Source organism: Fusarium oxysporum, chromosome 6 (assembly GCF_000149955.1).
Source record: "Fusarium oxysporum f. sp. lycopersici 4287 chromosome 6, whole genome shotgun sequence".
NCBI lineage: Eukaryota > Fungi > Ascomycota > Sordariomycetes > Hypocreales > Nectriaceae > Fusarium > Fusarium oxysporum.
This window is the reverse complement of record NC_030991.1, coordinates 1,043,526-1,059,357: the sequence shown is the minus strand read 5'-3', so window position 1 is coordinate 1,059,357 and position 15,832 is coordinate 1,043,526. Positions and strand designations below refer to the sequence as shown.

Below are 15,832 nucleotides of genomic sequence, written 5' to 3'. Positions count from 1 at the left end.
CCATTGAAAGATCGATAGGCCTCCCTGCCCCCCTCTCTCATACCTGCTTCCTTGCTTATTATGCTGCCTCCTGGCCGTGTTCCCCATCCTCCCAAGCTCTGGGGCCCGTCTGCACGTCCTTCCCTCGTCCATCATGGATACCAAGTTCGAGCTACCTTCGAATCCTAACGAGAACGGAGCAGCGAATATGCTTACTGCCACCGTATTTATCATTACATTATCTACCATTGCTGTGTTGGCTCGTTTGTATGTGCGAGTTTTTGTCATTCGCAACACTGGCTGGGATGTAGGTTTACGACCCAACACCTCCACTCCGCTTGATGTCGTTTTTCTTTTTTCTTTTTCTTTTTTCTTTTTCACGTTCATGTTCCCTTTTCTTGCTTTTGTCTTCTATAAGATTTCTTAAAGGATATGACTGATATAATCTACGTATATAGGATGGCTTCATGATCTTGAGTATGGCCTTGGCTTGGGCAGGTCAAAGTGTCATCTTCGGACAGCTTGCCAACGGCGCCGGACGACATATTGGCGATGTTGACCCAGATATTTACATGAAGGGAATGAAGCTCAACTTCATAAGTCAACCAATATACCTTATAGCTATATGTGTGGTCAAACTGTCAGTTGGATGCGCTTTGTTGCGAATCGCTTCTACAAAGTTCTACCGGTGGTTGATCCTCTCTATTATGGGATTTATGGCTTTTTACACGATCGGCTGCTTTTTCGTAAGCCATTCCCCTATCTTCATCCAATTATTTCAAACCACTGATATCTTACACCGCAGACCATCATATTACGATGTTCGGATATCCGCGTCCTTTGGGACAACAGCATACCCTCGACGTGCTGGCCGCAGAAGACATTACAGGGTCTTTCGTACACAAACGCTGCGCTCAACATCATAACCGATCTTCTCTTCGCCATCGTCATTCCAACGCCGATGCTGTGGAACCTCAACGTTCACCTCCGCACTCGACTAACGCTCATTGGTATCCTAGGTCTAGGTGTCTTTGCCTGCGCCGCCGCCTTTGTCAAGTTGAGTTACGTTACCAACTATGGTAAACTAGGTGACTGGCTATGGGACTCTCGCAACATCACCATCTGGACCAGTATTGAGCTCAACGTTGGTATCATCGCTGCTAGCTTGCCGTGTCTAAGACCGCTCTTCAGACGCTTCCTCGGCAGCACATATGGCAAGAGCTCCAAGAAGACGCCGACCGCAGGCGCCACAAACTATGGTCGTGGCACATTTCACAGCGGCAACAATTGGCATGCCTTGTCGAGTGGTCGTAGAGGCGATGACGAGACAAGCAGCCAGAAGGCCATCAACACCGATATTCAGGAGTATGAGCTTCGAGACCGGATAGCCAGTCCGCCCGCGGTCATGAACAGGACGACGATTCTAACGGATGTTGAAGGGAGGTCAAGTGATGAAAGTATAGGCCATGCCGGATACAGCGGTCAATACCCGACGGGTATCACTAAAACAATGACAACAATGGTCGAGGTTACCAAGACGGGTTCTTCATCAAACTGAGGGTCTATTATTTTCTGTTTCTCAATACCTTTAATATTAATTGCCCGCCCAACGCCCGACAAGTTTTATGGTGTTATTTATGGATGCATGACAGGGCATTGGTGCACAGAGGATTCACTTCTACCAGAACGGAAAATCTAAGACGGCCGAAGACTTTTACATAGCTTTACGAGAGAGTATTATAGCCTCCAGGCACCTCCTAAAAATGAAAATAGTTGGATATAACGGTCCCAACTGAAAAGATAATCATCCCTAGGATAAGGCGACGACGTGTTTGGTTCCGGAGCACCAAATGCAGCCGTGACCATAGCACCATTGATTGACCGGTGACCATGCATTGCCAGCCGGCAACAATCAATATGCAAGCTAGGTAGCCCAATAACGGGGACCTGAAATATTTAATGAGAAAGCCCGCACAATACAGGGGAATGCCCAAAGTCGCGATGAGGACGGTCCAAAAGTATAACCCGACGCAGCGTTTGAACGTTTCCCAGATGAGGAAATTGAGCCCAATAGCATTATATAAGGAAATTGCGAGAAAGACGATAATGATGGTCAGGGATGCGTGGGAGTCGCCGTCAGAATCGAACTGAAGCCGCCAACATTCATCGCCATTGCCATCGGTGGTTGCCCAGAAAGGGAAAAAAAAAAAAAAAAAAAAAAAGAAAAAACACAATATCGAGGGTTTATCCAAACACAAAGGGAGCTGAAAGTTTGGCATCTGTCTGAAAACAGGAAGGCGAAGCATAGAACATACAATCTTCGATTGCTAATACAGGGAGAATGCCGACAGTTATAAGTCAAGTGCCCTGGTTTTGCCCTTGTGCACGTTGATGTCGTACGCTGAAAGCTCGAGCCAGAGCTTAAATTTCCTTTGAACCAAGTTCTTCGGGACTTGCCAACTACTAACCTTAAAGTGGCTTGATCTACGGGGCCCACCGCACGCAGGGCTCTGACTCGTAGGGGTCCAGGCCTTGTCTTCAAGCTTTGGCTGGCGGAAGCCCGGAAGCGCGCAATCCTGGACTGCCGGTAAGCCAAGCGCCGGGGAGATTAACAATGTGCATCCGGTTCCAAAAGCTGAAGAGCTGGGGTTCGCGGGACCACGGAAACGCCAAAGTGCCAGGCAATTTCCCGACTCGTTTCCCGGCCAGGCCAAGCCGGACTGCGGAGAGAGGCAAGCTATTTGAGATGAATGTGATGTTAATATCGAGCTGAACCCCCAGAGCCAAACAAGATATGCAACTGGTAGTGGCTCTAATGAGGGGAAAGGTTCCAATCTTCAAAGGACTCCGATTGAACCATGTCTTGGTACCATTGACTCTTCTTTCGTGAAGTCCTTAGAGATCTTTAGCACAGCCGTAGCAGCATTAAGCTTCCTTTTGATCTCGTTTCTTTCTGTTTCTTTTTTGAATTCTCAGATCCTTGTCTATCTATTGGCCGAGCTGGCCAGCACAGCGCTCATTTGCGGGGGAATCGCTAGCAGGGTAACTAAAACTGCGAGAACAAGGGCATGGAACACACGACAGCCATATCGTTTTTCCTCCCTCGCCCATTTCCATGGACATTTGACCCTCCTAATGCTGACCTAGCCCGAAGCTGAGCTTTGGCGGGCTCCAAGCTTGAGCCACACACGCTTACAGTCTAGCTCACCTTTTAGTAAAATTGGCCGCGCTTTTGTGATAGTTAATGACAGATGACAGCGCTGTCATCAGTCTCGTGTCTTCATCAGGAATCATATCATTTCTTTCCCAAGACTTCCGCGGAGCTAGAATTCTCTGCGAGTCCACGACGCCAGGGCGCCGGGTGTCTCAATTAATGCGCTAAGATAGGTTCAGGTTCAATTCGTTCGTGGTCGCCATTCCACAGCAGCCATGCCCCGTAACGGGGTTTTGGCTGACGATCGAAGCGCCCCAAATGTTACAGAGTACAGATGCAAGTACCTTGTCATGGGCCTGCGATCGGCTGTTGGGTAGTGAGAGATGCGTAATGTGGCGCCGAGATATGGTTTTGAAGGGATCTGAGATGCACAGTTCTTCAAGACCTTGAGCACGTTAGCGTCTGAGTTAAGTCGAATATTCCACATTGAAAGGACAGACAGAAGAAATATGATGTCAAAAGGATAGCATCTTGCAGCTTGAGCATCGCGTCCAGGAAAGTATTTATTATGTTTTCTCCGAGCCCCCTACCGTAGGTTGGTTCTGAATTAGCCTCAAGCCACGTTGAAATATTTTGACGGCCTTGGCTCCGTAGACGCTGATAGGCTGATTGTGCACGGACAAGCCAAGATATCCTCTTTTCCACCTCTCACTGCTGGAGCATCTAGAGCTAAACTTGAATATGATACGGTACCGCAGTACGCTGGCTGTTTGGGCTTGCACCACCATTGGTGGGTTTATTGCCTCATTGAAAGCTTCCCTTGTGTGTAGCCTCTTTCTTGTTTTGCCCGGTCTGGTCCTATTCCCTCCGTGATGTGATGTGTTGTCCTGACCAATACATGACCAATCCACCTCCCTCAGTTGATGTCTTGTCTTCCAATCACATCAATTGGGGGCGCTCCACGAATAGTAGGCTTCGGATGCCAGTCCGTCACTATATAGCCAATAGCAGCTTAATTTTTGAGGCCATCCCCTTATGCAAGCTCGCCCCATCTCGAGCTTCTCCCCCCACGCTTCCAATGTTTTTCTCTGGCCAACAACCATTAACCTTATCATGCAGTACCCACCTGCCGGTCATACCCACCTACCGGTCAGCGGAAAAAAAAATCCCCCATACATAATGCACTTTTTTAACCTCATGGGAAAACCGTAATAAATATAGTAAAAATAAGTTTATCTCTACAATTCAGATCAAATTGAATCTATTTTAATATTTTCTAGGCCGTTTAACCTCACGGCCGGTGCGGGTGCGTACGACACCTAATTCTTCCTTCCCTGAATTTGACCTCTCATCCTCTTCTATCCCTCCCACCTCGATCACATCCTCAACAACCTCCGCCCCTTCAATTGCTTCGTTTGGCTCTGAAATAGTGTCACCAGCTGCTAGAGCCTCTGCCAGCGAGATAAATTTCTTATTGGGATTCAGTATCGCCTTTCTCTTCTTGCCTCTGCTCAACCGGCCAACTTCCCCCTCCAGGCTGGCTATTCTGGTGCTCAAAGAGGCGATCTTGGACTCTTGGGCTTCAAACCCTTTTGATATCACAGAATACTGCCTTCTGGTAGAGGGGCTCTTGTTTTTCCCCAGGTCTCTGATGTGACGGCTGGTCTTTGGCGTATTATCAGAGTCAACTTGCCCGTCTCTGTGGCCGTCTGATCCAGGCGTCGTTTCCTTCTTGTCTGGCTGAATCTCAGGATGCATGAGCGCTTTCCGTCGTGAGATCGGCCAGTTTCCAGTCACTCTCCAGCCCGAAAGGATGTTTTTCTTAGTCATACCCACTTCCCTGGCTTTGGCATAAGCCTTGATGAAGTTGACCTTGTCCACGGGCGCAGAATCGGTCAGGCTTGCCAGTTTTTGGAGTTCTTTTCGATATGCAGCCTTGGATGCGTTGAAAATGCCATTATCCAGTGGCTGTAGGCTATGAGAGCAATGTGCAGGCAGGTAGTAGCAATACACGTTGTTCAAAAAACACGTGGCCATCCACTCATCCTGGAATTTCAGTCAGCGGTATTTCTGATCGAGAACAGGTAGACACCCACAGATACATGGCTCCCATGGCCATCTAATATGATGAGCCTTGCATCAAACTCATCTGCTGGCTGGGTTTGGGGCAGATAAACCTGTTTGAGCCACTCGAGCGCGATATGGTTGTCTGTCCAGCCGTTATCGGACGTGATATAATACCAGTTGGCGATCTTGTTAAACTCATCAATAAACCACTGCTTCTGAAGTTCTTTGCCCTTGAAGATAATTCCCGGCTTTAGAAGACGGCCATCTGCAGTGACGGCTTCGATAAAACTAGCCCAAGTGCGGGACTGCGAGCCTTTGAGGAAGGCCTTCCTCCTGGGATCGCTACTGCCAATTACCAAGGAATCTAAACCTAGATTTGCAATTTATTGGTAAGTCTTGTATCAGAAGTGGTCAGTACTCACCGAATCCAGCCATGATGCCGCCCTCGTCAACATTAACCGTGTTCTCAGGCTTGATCCAGCCATATTCGCTCTCCCGGATATCAAAGTACCAATTGACGGCCATTGGGGTAAAAGAATTGAACCTTGAAGCTTCCTGGCGTTTTCCTACCTTCGTATCGATCTCTGGATGGCGTTTAATAAATCTGGCTAGCCAGTGTACACCGATAGGCCTTTCCCGGCCCTGCTGTCTCAACAGGGCAGCTACGATGGCGCGAACTTGAACTGTGGGAAGGAGCATAGCCCAATGCCTCTTGTCGAAGTATCCATGTAACTAATCTAGCCTCTTGGGATTTGTATAACAACTGGGCAGGTTGGGTGGCCTCGGACTTTGACGGTAGGCCTCTTAATCGGTCAGACAGAGTGATTTGGGGCATTCCATGCTTCTGGGCGGCCTGGTGCTGCGAGAGGTCATTATCTGTAACATCCAGTATAGCTTCAATGACATCATTCTCTGTATAAGACTGTTGAGGCATTTTCAAGGCGATTAAAGGAAGCTGCTATAGATAAAAGTTTAAAGAAATTTCAGGGAGGCTGGGTGATGAAGGAGATATTTGAGAAATGTTACCTTAGTGCCATGCGACCAAACTGCTTGTGAAAAATACAAATGAATATGCCAATATGAAACAGCATGAAACTCTCAGTAAGACACAATCTGTTCCATGTAAATAACTTCAATTTTGGCCAAGCACTGTGCAAGTGAAGTTGGACATTTTGTATGGGGAAATTCTTTTTTCGCTGACCGGTAGGTGGTACTGTATGGTAACCTCTAGACTATTAGTGTCCAAGATAATGATGTATCGCTTCTCTTCGGCGGTGTGGCTTACGGTAGGACAACAGCTTGACAACCCTTAGCTGAGACATATCAAGACTTTAGGGGTAGGTAGTAGTATACGAATTCAACTTAGAAAATGGGGCAATTTGATTTGATTGTTGTGTTTGATTGATTGAGTTGACATATGGGGAGCGCTGGCCATCACCAACAAGCTCATTCCAAAAGCTTTGCCCTGACTTGCTCGCCCTTAGCATCGATCTCAGAGTTTGCTGCTCCATCATTCTCTAGCGGCGGCTTCAACCAGCTCATGCCCCTGACTCCGCGGACAGTATGGTCGAAGAACTCTCCCAGGGGCCGCCGTAGATGGCTGTGAGGTGATGCGGGGGCGCCTCCTAGGAAGAGGCGGCGTGTACAAAGAGTGGCATCACCGTCTTCTCTGGAACCGGAAGCCCGCGACCCAGAGTCCTCATAGCCCCGTTCTGGCGTGGGTTTTGGGTTTTTCCGCTGAAGTCTGCCGAAAATCCCCCTCCAGCCACCACCCCCTTTATCTCCCGGTTGATCCAGCGACACATAAGACCGCAGGAACCCAGGTAGGATCGAGTCCTCCATGAGCTCAAGGATGATCTTGACGGCTTCATCCAATTCCGATGGATGTGAAGGCAGTGCAGAAGAACGTAATCTAAGAAGTCGAGCCCTAACTTCACAGGGAAGGTTGACCTCGCGATGCCCGCTAGGGAGGATATACGTGCCGAGAAGATCTTCCCATAGTTCCTGCAGGTAATTGTAATGACATCTTAGATATGCCCAAGGGATTTCTTTACCCTCGAATATCTCTGCGTAATAAGCTCGATATCTCGATGCGTCTTGGATGAATTGAAGGGTTTCTAGGCAATGATTTTTTAAAAGATAGGCTGTAAAATCATTTAATCTCCCTTCGTCTAAATTTAAATTAGAGATAACTTCAGGTAGTGGTTGCATTGTAAATGTGTCTTCGGTATTAGGAACAGTTTGTAATCTAACCCTGTCGCACCTTAGGCCTTCCCTTCTTATAGGATGAATACCTCTACTCCCGCCACATGCTCGGGATAGCTCCGGCTCGCCTTTATTGGAGAACTAAAACTCCAACCCGTTTGTTTGAACGCTTGTCAACGCTCCCACACTCAGGCCCCAGTTCACCATGGTCAATGCCCTTGGATTCACCGGAAGCCAAGATGTCGATAGAAAAATACATCCGAAAACCAACCAAGGCTTGAGCGTATGTCACCGCCACCACTACAACCTACTATCTACTTTAACGCCCAGTTAGCGGCTGCTTCGACTCCAGAGACCTAAGTCCTGGATGCGTTACATGACAATGGCTTGTCCAGCTCGCAGCCACTTCATTACTCAAACCGTGGGGAGTTCGGCATCAAGCCGAGACCAGAGACGCGTGGTTCTGCAGGTCTTCATGACTCGAGCTTTCCGGCAGTAAAACATATTGCCAGCTCAGTCGGATCGAGGCCTTCGGGTGATGCTGAAAGGGACATCCTTCCCCGGAGCGACCTGACGCCTGCAGGGAGGTTGCAGAGGTCGAATCTGACAAAGGCGGCGACGGCCTAACCATTGGCGGCATCATTGGCGCTGTACTCGGTAGCATCGTAATCATTTCCATCGCTACATATCCTAGTCTAGAGGTTCTATATCAATCGGACGAACCCGACGTTACTTTTCAGCTTAGCCGCAGATGAACAGCGGTTAGCGTCGATCGTGGAAGCAACTGATCGTCTACTCGATCGACGCAGCGAGACAATACAGTGCGAAAGACCTAAGCGGGCGAAAATATTATTCATAGTATTCTAACGTTAGAGCTTAAATAAAATAGTTAAAAATCTAAGAAAACAGGTTTTAAGCTAAGTATAGTTAATCATATTAGAGGATATCTTTTTAAAAGACAATTATCTATTTTATTTTCTACAAAAACTTTAACACAGTGCATCCTACAGAGTAAATAAACATTTTAATACAACTCTATTAAGAAAATAGTTATAATTTGTATAAGAATAATACTTAAAGATATCATAGTTAAGTATATTCTATTCTATTCTTGGCTATTTTTAAGCTAGGCTGACTTTTTAAGAATAATTACAAAATTCCTTTTAAAGTGAAAAGTGGCTTGTGACACTCGCTTATCATGCACGTTATCTCTTAACATTCGTAAGTGAAGGACGAGGTTGATTATCACTACTCAAAAGACTCGATTCCGATTAAATCGAGTATCTAGATGTATGGCGAATATTATGTGCAGAAACACCGAGGTTGCTCGAAACGGACGTACTTTTCCTTTTTTTTTTTTTTTTTACTTTTTTAAGCAAGGAAGGGATCCTAGAATCAGATGCAATCAGCCCATGGATGTCACCATGCGAGCCGGGTCTAGACCGTCTTACCCATTAGACCCTCCACGAACACGGCGCAGAGTGGAGATGTGAAATCCGACATCAGAATAAGATGCTATTGGCTGGTGGCTGAAGTGAGTTTCTCTATCATATGACGACAAGCACGTTAAGCAACAAGCCACATTTCTCGTATTTAACACCGTGCATAAGCGGAATCATGAGATAGGATCTAGATGGTGTGTTGCATTTTTATAACTGCACTAAAAGTTCGAGATTCAGGCACGACTTGAGTGGTCAGCCACACGGGGACCGGTCTAGTCATTGGGTGATTGTAAGGCCATGCTTTTTAAACTATCGTATGACAGCGAATATCCCATTGCTTTCCTCTCACATGATAAGTCACTTGTTCAATCGACATGTTCTCCGGTTCACAGATTCTCACATCTCCATCTTGCCAAGAAACTAATAAGCACAAAGGAAGTTGCCAGAAGTAGATCTCTAACGACGTATCAAATTATGTGAGTTATTCTTTGTTCCCCATCTTCAAGAAATCCACCTGAAAAATAGCGCCGGAGTTGTTATCCCAGAACTCACGTCCGCCGACTTCGTAGCGGATGCAGAGAAACATGGGCTTGTACTCGAGATCAGTAGCCTCACTCAAGTCGATCTTGAACACAAATTCATCTTGATCATGATAATCATTGCGTAAACCATGAGTATGTGTGGCTTTTGTCTCTGACACGGTCTTCCAATAGTCCATTGTGAAACAACAGAAGACTGATTTGTGTTAACCCAATTTTGCTACTGTGATACCGCCGGTAAGTAGCATCTCAGTAGAAAATTCAATACTCTTAAGCTTAATAGGTGTTAAGTGGTAAAGTTTGACATCTTCCGGAAAGTTGGGTGTACTGATAGCCCAATAGTAAGACGATGCGCGCCTATAAGGCCATTCGTGATGCGAAAGCGAGGGGGTTGTGTCCTGCCGGCAGCGATGTGAAGACTTTGGAGCTGAGCTAACCGCCAATGGACAGTCAGTGTAGTAAAGTAGCACACTTGTTCCAATTTCGGCGTAAAATGTACCGATTTCATGCATGTGGGCTTCTTGCAGGGCTGACGCAGGGCTGGTCTCAAAGACTTTCCGGTTTGGGATATATGGTGATTCATCGCTAGACTTTTCAGGAATAACACGGTTTATTGATATCTGCGAGAATCCGCCAGGAACGGAGTTCCTCCACCTTTCAACTTCACATGCTTGTCGATGATTTTCAAAAGCGGGTTTTGTGAGTGCAGAATAGGTATATAGGTCATAACTGTCTTGGCACTTGCTACTATTCCTACTATTCAGCGATGAGGATGATAGTCGCTGTGAGAATTCCTTGGCGATTGTTTTGTAATCTTGGAACTTTCTTGGGGTTGTCTCTTTAGATATTAAACCATCTCTTCTATACCAGAGACTGTCAGGCGAAGCGCAATATTGGCCAAAGTAGCGAGATAAAGTACTGTTGATCAAGTGACTGGAAACTGCCGCATAGTGGTCTTTGGACAGATCGTGAGGAGAGAGTGTTTTCACGGGCATCGTTACTGTAGAGGAGACCTAATACGGTTTTGGACGTGTGGAATCCTTCAAGTCACTAGCCTGTGTCGAGTGTCGGACGCCACTATTGGAAGGTCTTGTGCTGTAGAAGATGGCTGCGGGCTTTGAAATAGAGCGACGTGGCGTATTAACCGCAATGCGCTTGTCTGAAAGAGGAAAAGGAGCAGGATGAGGTAAGAAGCGTGAGATTCGCGAGGGGAAGTTGGCTTGAGTCAGAGAAGCGGTTGGTGAACGAAGGTAGGTAGGCCAACATAGCCTTTTTATCTTCTGAGGAATGCTATAAGTTTTAGAAAACACGAGACTATAAAGGCCTTGACTAATCAACAACTGTTGGGTTTGGCATGATTAATCGTCAATTTTGATGGTCAAAGCATCAAGACATTGTCACTCACAATCAGATGACGAACAAGAGGGCATTCCCAGAACTTGGCATCCTTCTAGGCTGTTCCACGCAGCTGCGTACTATACCTAATGATCTGACGATTATGACATGAGGGGTTTAGAGAAGGATTAATTATCGTGCGGCTAGCCCCTGACCCTGCAGAATAACCACCACATTTGTTACGATAAGCTGCATATAGCACGCATTCTAGCAACCTGGTTTGTGGAGATCTGTCTACCATAAACACCGATTCATTTTCATCGTACGTTCGTCGTCTAATCAATGGAACTCACCAACAGTGGAAATTATCGTCTCCTCAATGTACTACGTACTGTGGTGATGACGGCTCGTTCTAGACTGCGGCTGAGTCATGGACCGGTCTAGACCACCACCATGACCGTCACGTAAACCCTGCCCCTCTTTAAAACTCGGGGAAGCGGGTCTCGGAATCGGCCGCTAAGCTTGGTTCTTCTAAGAAGGTGTCTATACTCTAATGGGCCATAGCCTACAAATTCTTCGGCGGAGAGAGAGCGGTCCCCAATCTCCTGAGTGCGTGAAGCCCTCCAGTCAGTACCTCGCCCCACATGACCTCGGGAACCCCGCAAGTACGTGAGGGGTACGGAAAGTTTAATCCGTGAAAGATTGCGTGCCAATTCCCCGCCAAAACACCACCAGTTCATTTTGACGAGAACGATGGAGTCCCCTCCAATTCTTGATGAGATCCGGGTCATCAATCCCTATGACGACAAGAGCTTTCTCGATGAGACGCACAGCCATCGCATTTGGCCAAATGACTCAACCCGGGCCGCGGCTCTTCCGGCCGAGGAGCCGATAACAAGCCCGTTACGGTAGCTGCTCGACTTCTTAGGCCCTCTGGTGCCCCCTTATCTCGACGCACGGGTCCCAAATGGCTCGCTGCCCTTTTTGCAGCTCGGAAGCTGCATGACCGATCTCTGTAGTCGTGTACTGCCCAGAGAACCTCTTCTTCTTTGCAGCCTCGGCTGCCGCCCGGAATACGACCGGGCTTCGACACTTGGTCGCACTGGCTGAGACCACTAGACAAAACCGCTGGGTCGAAATGGTACAGAGCTTACCTGGAGAACGTGGAATGAGGCGACTACCTCGTCCACAGAGCAGCGTTCTAGCCGCCTTTGGGTTTTCTCTTGCAAGGGTTTTTCCCCAAGGATGCACGGTTCTAGGTTGCAGCTACTGGCGATCTTAGGGGATCATGGACTTCCTGCCTCAGGACCGTGGAACCTCAAAGGCTACTGCGGAAGACTTATGGTAACCCTTTTTTTTTTCTTTTTTTTTCTGTTAAAAGAAAAGACAGAGCATATGGAGCATACAAACGCCATTCGCAGGTATACTACCACCTATTCGTCATCATCGCCCTGCAGCCGTGCGAAGCTCACCCTGGCTTCAAGCGATTGTAATGTCAATATAGCGCAGTTGATGGCTAACCTGAAAGATCCAGGAAGCTTGTTATCATTGGAGACAGTGCTTGCGGCGAGACAAGTTTGCTAAGCATGTGCACTCTTCGCAATTTTCCAGCAGTAAACCTTTCCCTTCGTCCAAACATTTGACTTACCTAACTTATACAAAGCATTATGTGAGAGCGATCACCGAATGATAACGACTCAGGTGTTAAAAACGAGCCAAGTTCCAACAGTTTTTCGAGAATTATATAACTAATTGTATAGTGAATGGACGAGCTGTGGAGTTTGCCTTGTGGGACACAACTGGGCTGGAAGACTATGAACGATTAAGGCCACTTGCATACTCGAACGTAAATATCATTCTAATCGGTTTCTCTGTCGAAGACCTCTGCTCGTTAGATAATGTCAAGTGCAAGGTTCGATATTCTTACTTTACATCTCATAGAAGCCAACTAATAAGCCTGGGTTAATAGTGGAGTAAGGAGGCTACTCGCTTATGTCCTGGCGTTCCAGTTGTTCTTGTTGGCTTGAAGAAGGACGTTCGGGAAGACCCAACTGCGACCAGGAAGATAGGAAAGAACTCCCTGCGATTCGTCACTGAACATGAGGGCGAGATAGTTGCTTACGAAATTGGCGCCAAAAATGTATTTGGAGTGCTCGAGTTTAAGCGGTGACGGTGTCGATACCGTGTTTGAGATAGCCAGCCGGGTAGCTCTGTTAGCAGTCCAGAAAGTCAAGGGAGAAGGCTGCTGTCCTATCCTGTGAAGGCACCCTCTAAATTCGGAGGCCAACGCCGAGGGCGAGAAGGTCTAGGGTGCTAGGTTCCAGCTCTATTGCAAGAAAAGCTGTCACATCGTCTCACCAATAACCGGGCGACGAGACCTTGAATGGATTTCATTTGTGCTGACATAGTGTCTTGTGCACGAGGCCACCATACGCCGAGACGGAAGGAAGGTATTAGTAGTAATGTGCTGGTCCTGCTCCGTGCCGGAATAGCAAGACTAAATAACATTCTATACAGGATCAGTGCAGCGGAATTGAATACGTGTGTACGTGGCCAAGCAGCCGAGACAATTAGATATTTCCTATCCAGATGCACAAAATGGAAAACGCAATGGGATGGCATGTTGAAATGCCCACAAAGGAAAGATGGGCAACTTCTCGTTCTTTTGGAAAATCCGGGAATCCCCTTCTCTTCAAGATTCAGACTGTTAGTTTGAAAGTCCTAGTTGAAATCAACTAGAGATATTTACCCGAGAAGAGCTCTCATTTCAATAATCGAGAATCAAGTTCAATAAAATATATTTTCACCCAACACTACTGCGCAATATAAACAACACGTTCTTCTTGGGAGGGAAGGCAGCGCCTGACGGTGACAAATGGGTGCCAGATATGCAAGCAGTATGAGCGACGATCAAATTTGCCATTGCAACGGGGAGGCTCGGCATAGCCCAGAAGCCTCAGGCACACTAATCATTCAGATCGAATCCTACTATCATCATACAATCTCATTTTAACAGACTATGTTTCAGCTGCTGAGGATAGGATGCTGAATACTTGAAGAAATTGGCCTCCGAGCAGGCCTATCATGGTATGTACATCAGTTGGGAGCCAATATAGGTAATGATTGCTACAGCAGGTGGATCATTCTGGTCCGACCCGGGTATAAATATAATGTTACAAAGCGTCGTTTTAAGTCAGGACGACGTAAGGGCATAATCATGCAAGGTAATCCTCATAACACATAAAGCGGCCTCAGAGCCTCGAGGTCAATCACAGACTGGCAAGCCTGCTGCTTGGCAGCTGCATCGAAGGATCGTCAACCTCGATCTTCGGTCCATAAGGGTCATAAACCGCAGTGCCGTACGCCGGCAACTGCCCGATTGTCGTAACTTCGATCGGAGGGTCATTAGTTGACCACTGTTCCAGTTGGGCCTGAGCGGATTTCTGAGGTGGGTGATCAGATGCAGGCGCGTGAAGCGGCTGCGCCTGAGAGGCCACTGGCGGTTGGGACTGGCTCATAAGGTATTGCATAGGATGCTGATATTGGACGATGGACTGTTGAGGGTCTGCATGCACGTATTCCGGCTGGTTCCCGGGCAAATATGTGAAAAAGCATTCCTGAGCAATGGGACTAGAAACCGACGTAACGGAAAAGGTTCTGGGACTACTTTGAATCGAGGTTGCGATGGCTGAGGTCGAATACGGCAACTCTATAGGAGGTCTTTCCACTTGTCGAGGATGCCGGTAATGACGTTGCGCTGCGTTAGTCATCGTTACAACCCCCGGATTGCCCAGCTCGGTAACATAGTACATTTGGCATGGCATAGTCGTGGTTCGACGGAGTGTTGGAGCACCGGCATAATAATCGGGTATAGGTTGGCAGTGGAACTCTTGAGGCGCATTTGAGGGAATGCCCCGTCGATTGACGTATTGCTGTGACATATGCTGGCCGTGAACTTGTTGCCCAAAGTCAGCATACGAAGTTGCGCGATGCAACGGGCCAGTCGAAATGGCTTGCTCCATAGAAACAATATCACGAGGCGACCAGGTCACTGAGGAGTGCTGGGGGGTCAAAGGAGGCTCGTCGTCTTCTGAATCTGAGGAGCAATCGTATAGGATGTCATTGGGGTTCATTCCGTACTGGTGCGATCTCCGTTGGTGCTCAACCATCGTAGCTTTTCTACAGAAGCTACATCATGTGTTAGTACAAAGGTAGACCAAGACGTTCCTCATCTTACTTTTTAGAACAACCATCATAGGTACACTTATACGGACGTTTGCCCGTATGGACACGTCGATGACGGGCGAGGCTTGAAGACTTTGACACTTGATTAGCGTTCTATAGGCTTATAAACATTAGTCAAGATATACATCAGAAAAACGCTTTCCGCAATTGTCATGTTGGCATTGGTGCGGCTTTTCTCCGGTATGTGTTCGGATATGAACGGTCAAGGCACTTTTCTGGATGAAGTTCTTTCCGCATCCCGAGATCGAGCATGCGTAAGGCCGCTCATTCGTGTGGATTCGATAATGTCTTTGCAGATCACTCTTACGGTTGAAGCTCTATGCCAACTATCAGATCGTGACTAGAACTCTCAAAGTAAAGACGATGTACCTTTGTGCAGGATTGCCAATCACATTGGAATGGACGAGCGGTAGGCTCGTTCTCGACTAACTCCATGACTTCCATATCGACGTGTGGGAGGCTTCGACTGGATACTGAAAGGGAATATAGCGATGTTGCTGGTTATGGCTTAATCAAGTAACGACAATCACCATCTGTTCATAATATCCAATAATGAACTGGATGTTGAGTAATTTGAGGGTTCAGAAGAGAATATTAGATTGAGTAGCCACCAGTATGTTGTTGGCTCAAGACGGTAAAACGAAGTCAGCGATTCGACCAAGTCTTAAGGTAAGGTTCGGCAGTTGATTTGGCAGACACTGCTCGAATTCTTGAATCAGAAGGATGAATATTGAGCCTTAAGTTAAAAATTATGCGTTATGCTGATCGCATATATGTAAAACATTTAGTGTATCGTGTTTTCAGGACTATGCTCGATAGCGCTACCAGATATGCGCGTGGCAGCTACAGGGTAGCGAATTGCGACG

General features: G+C 47.2%; 4 protein-coding genes across 4 annotated transcripts; 1 reads left to right on the top strand and 3 right to left on the bottom strand.

Annotated features, from left to right (window-relative positions):
- Positions 1-133: 133 nt before the first annotated feature.
- Positions 134-1,537, top strand: FOXG_07137 (uncharacterized protein; the record flags this gene model as incomplete). The annotated part of the gene is made up of 3 exons (XM_018385771.1): positions 134-286; positions 438-725; positions 785-1,537. 3 exons carry the CDS (start codon positions 134-136, stop codon positions 1,535-1,537), a joined length of 1,194 nt encoding a protein of 397 aa, XP_018244466.1.
- A 5,109-nt stretch (positions 1,538-6,646) lies between these two features.
- FOXG_07136 (uncharacterized protein) lies at positions 6,647-7,042 on the bottom strand (the record flags this gene model as incomplete). Its single annotated transcript, XM_018385770.1, has 1 exon — positions 6,647-7,042. One exon carries the CDS (start codon positions 7,040-7,042, stop codon positions 6,647-6,649), a length of 396 nt encoding a protein of 131 aa, XP_018244465.1.
- Positions 7,043-9,328: 2,286 nt separating this feature from the next.
- Positions 9,329-9,565, bottom strand: FOXG_19667 (uncharacterized protein; the record flags this gene model as incomplete). The annotated part of the gene is made up of 1 exon (XM_018399931.1): positions 9,329-9,565. One exon carries the CDS (start codon positions 9,563-9,565, stop codon positions 9,329-9,331), a length of 237 nt encoding a protein of 78 aa, XP_018244464.1.
- A 4,425-nt stretch (positions 9,566-13,990) lies between these two features.
- On the bottom strand, positions 13,991-15,410 carry FOXG_07135 (KRAB domain-containing zinc finger protein; the record flags this gene model as incomplete). The annotated part of the gene is made up of 4 exons (XM_018385769.1): positions 13,991-14,909; positions 14,959-15,038; positions 15,092-15,283; positions 15,336-15,410. The coding sequence occupies 4 exons, from the start codon at positions 15,408-15,410 to the stop codon at positions 13,991-13,993; spliced, it is 1,266 nt and encodes a 421-aa protein (XP_018244463.1).
- Positions 15,411-15,832: the final 422 nt, after the last annotated feature.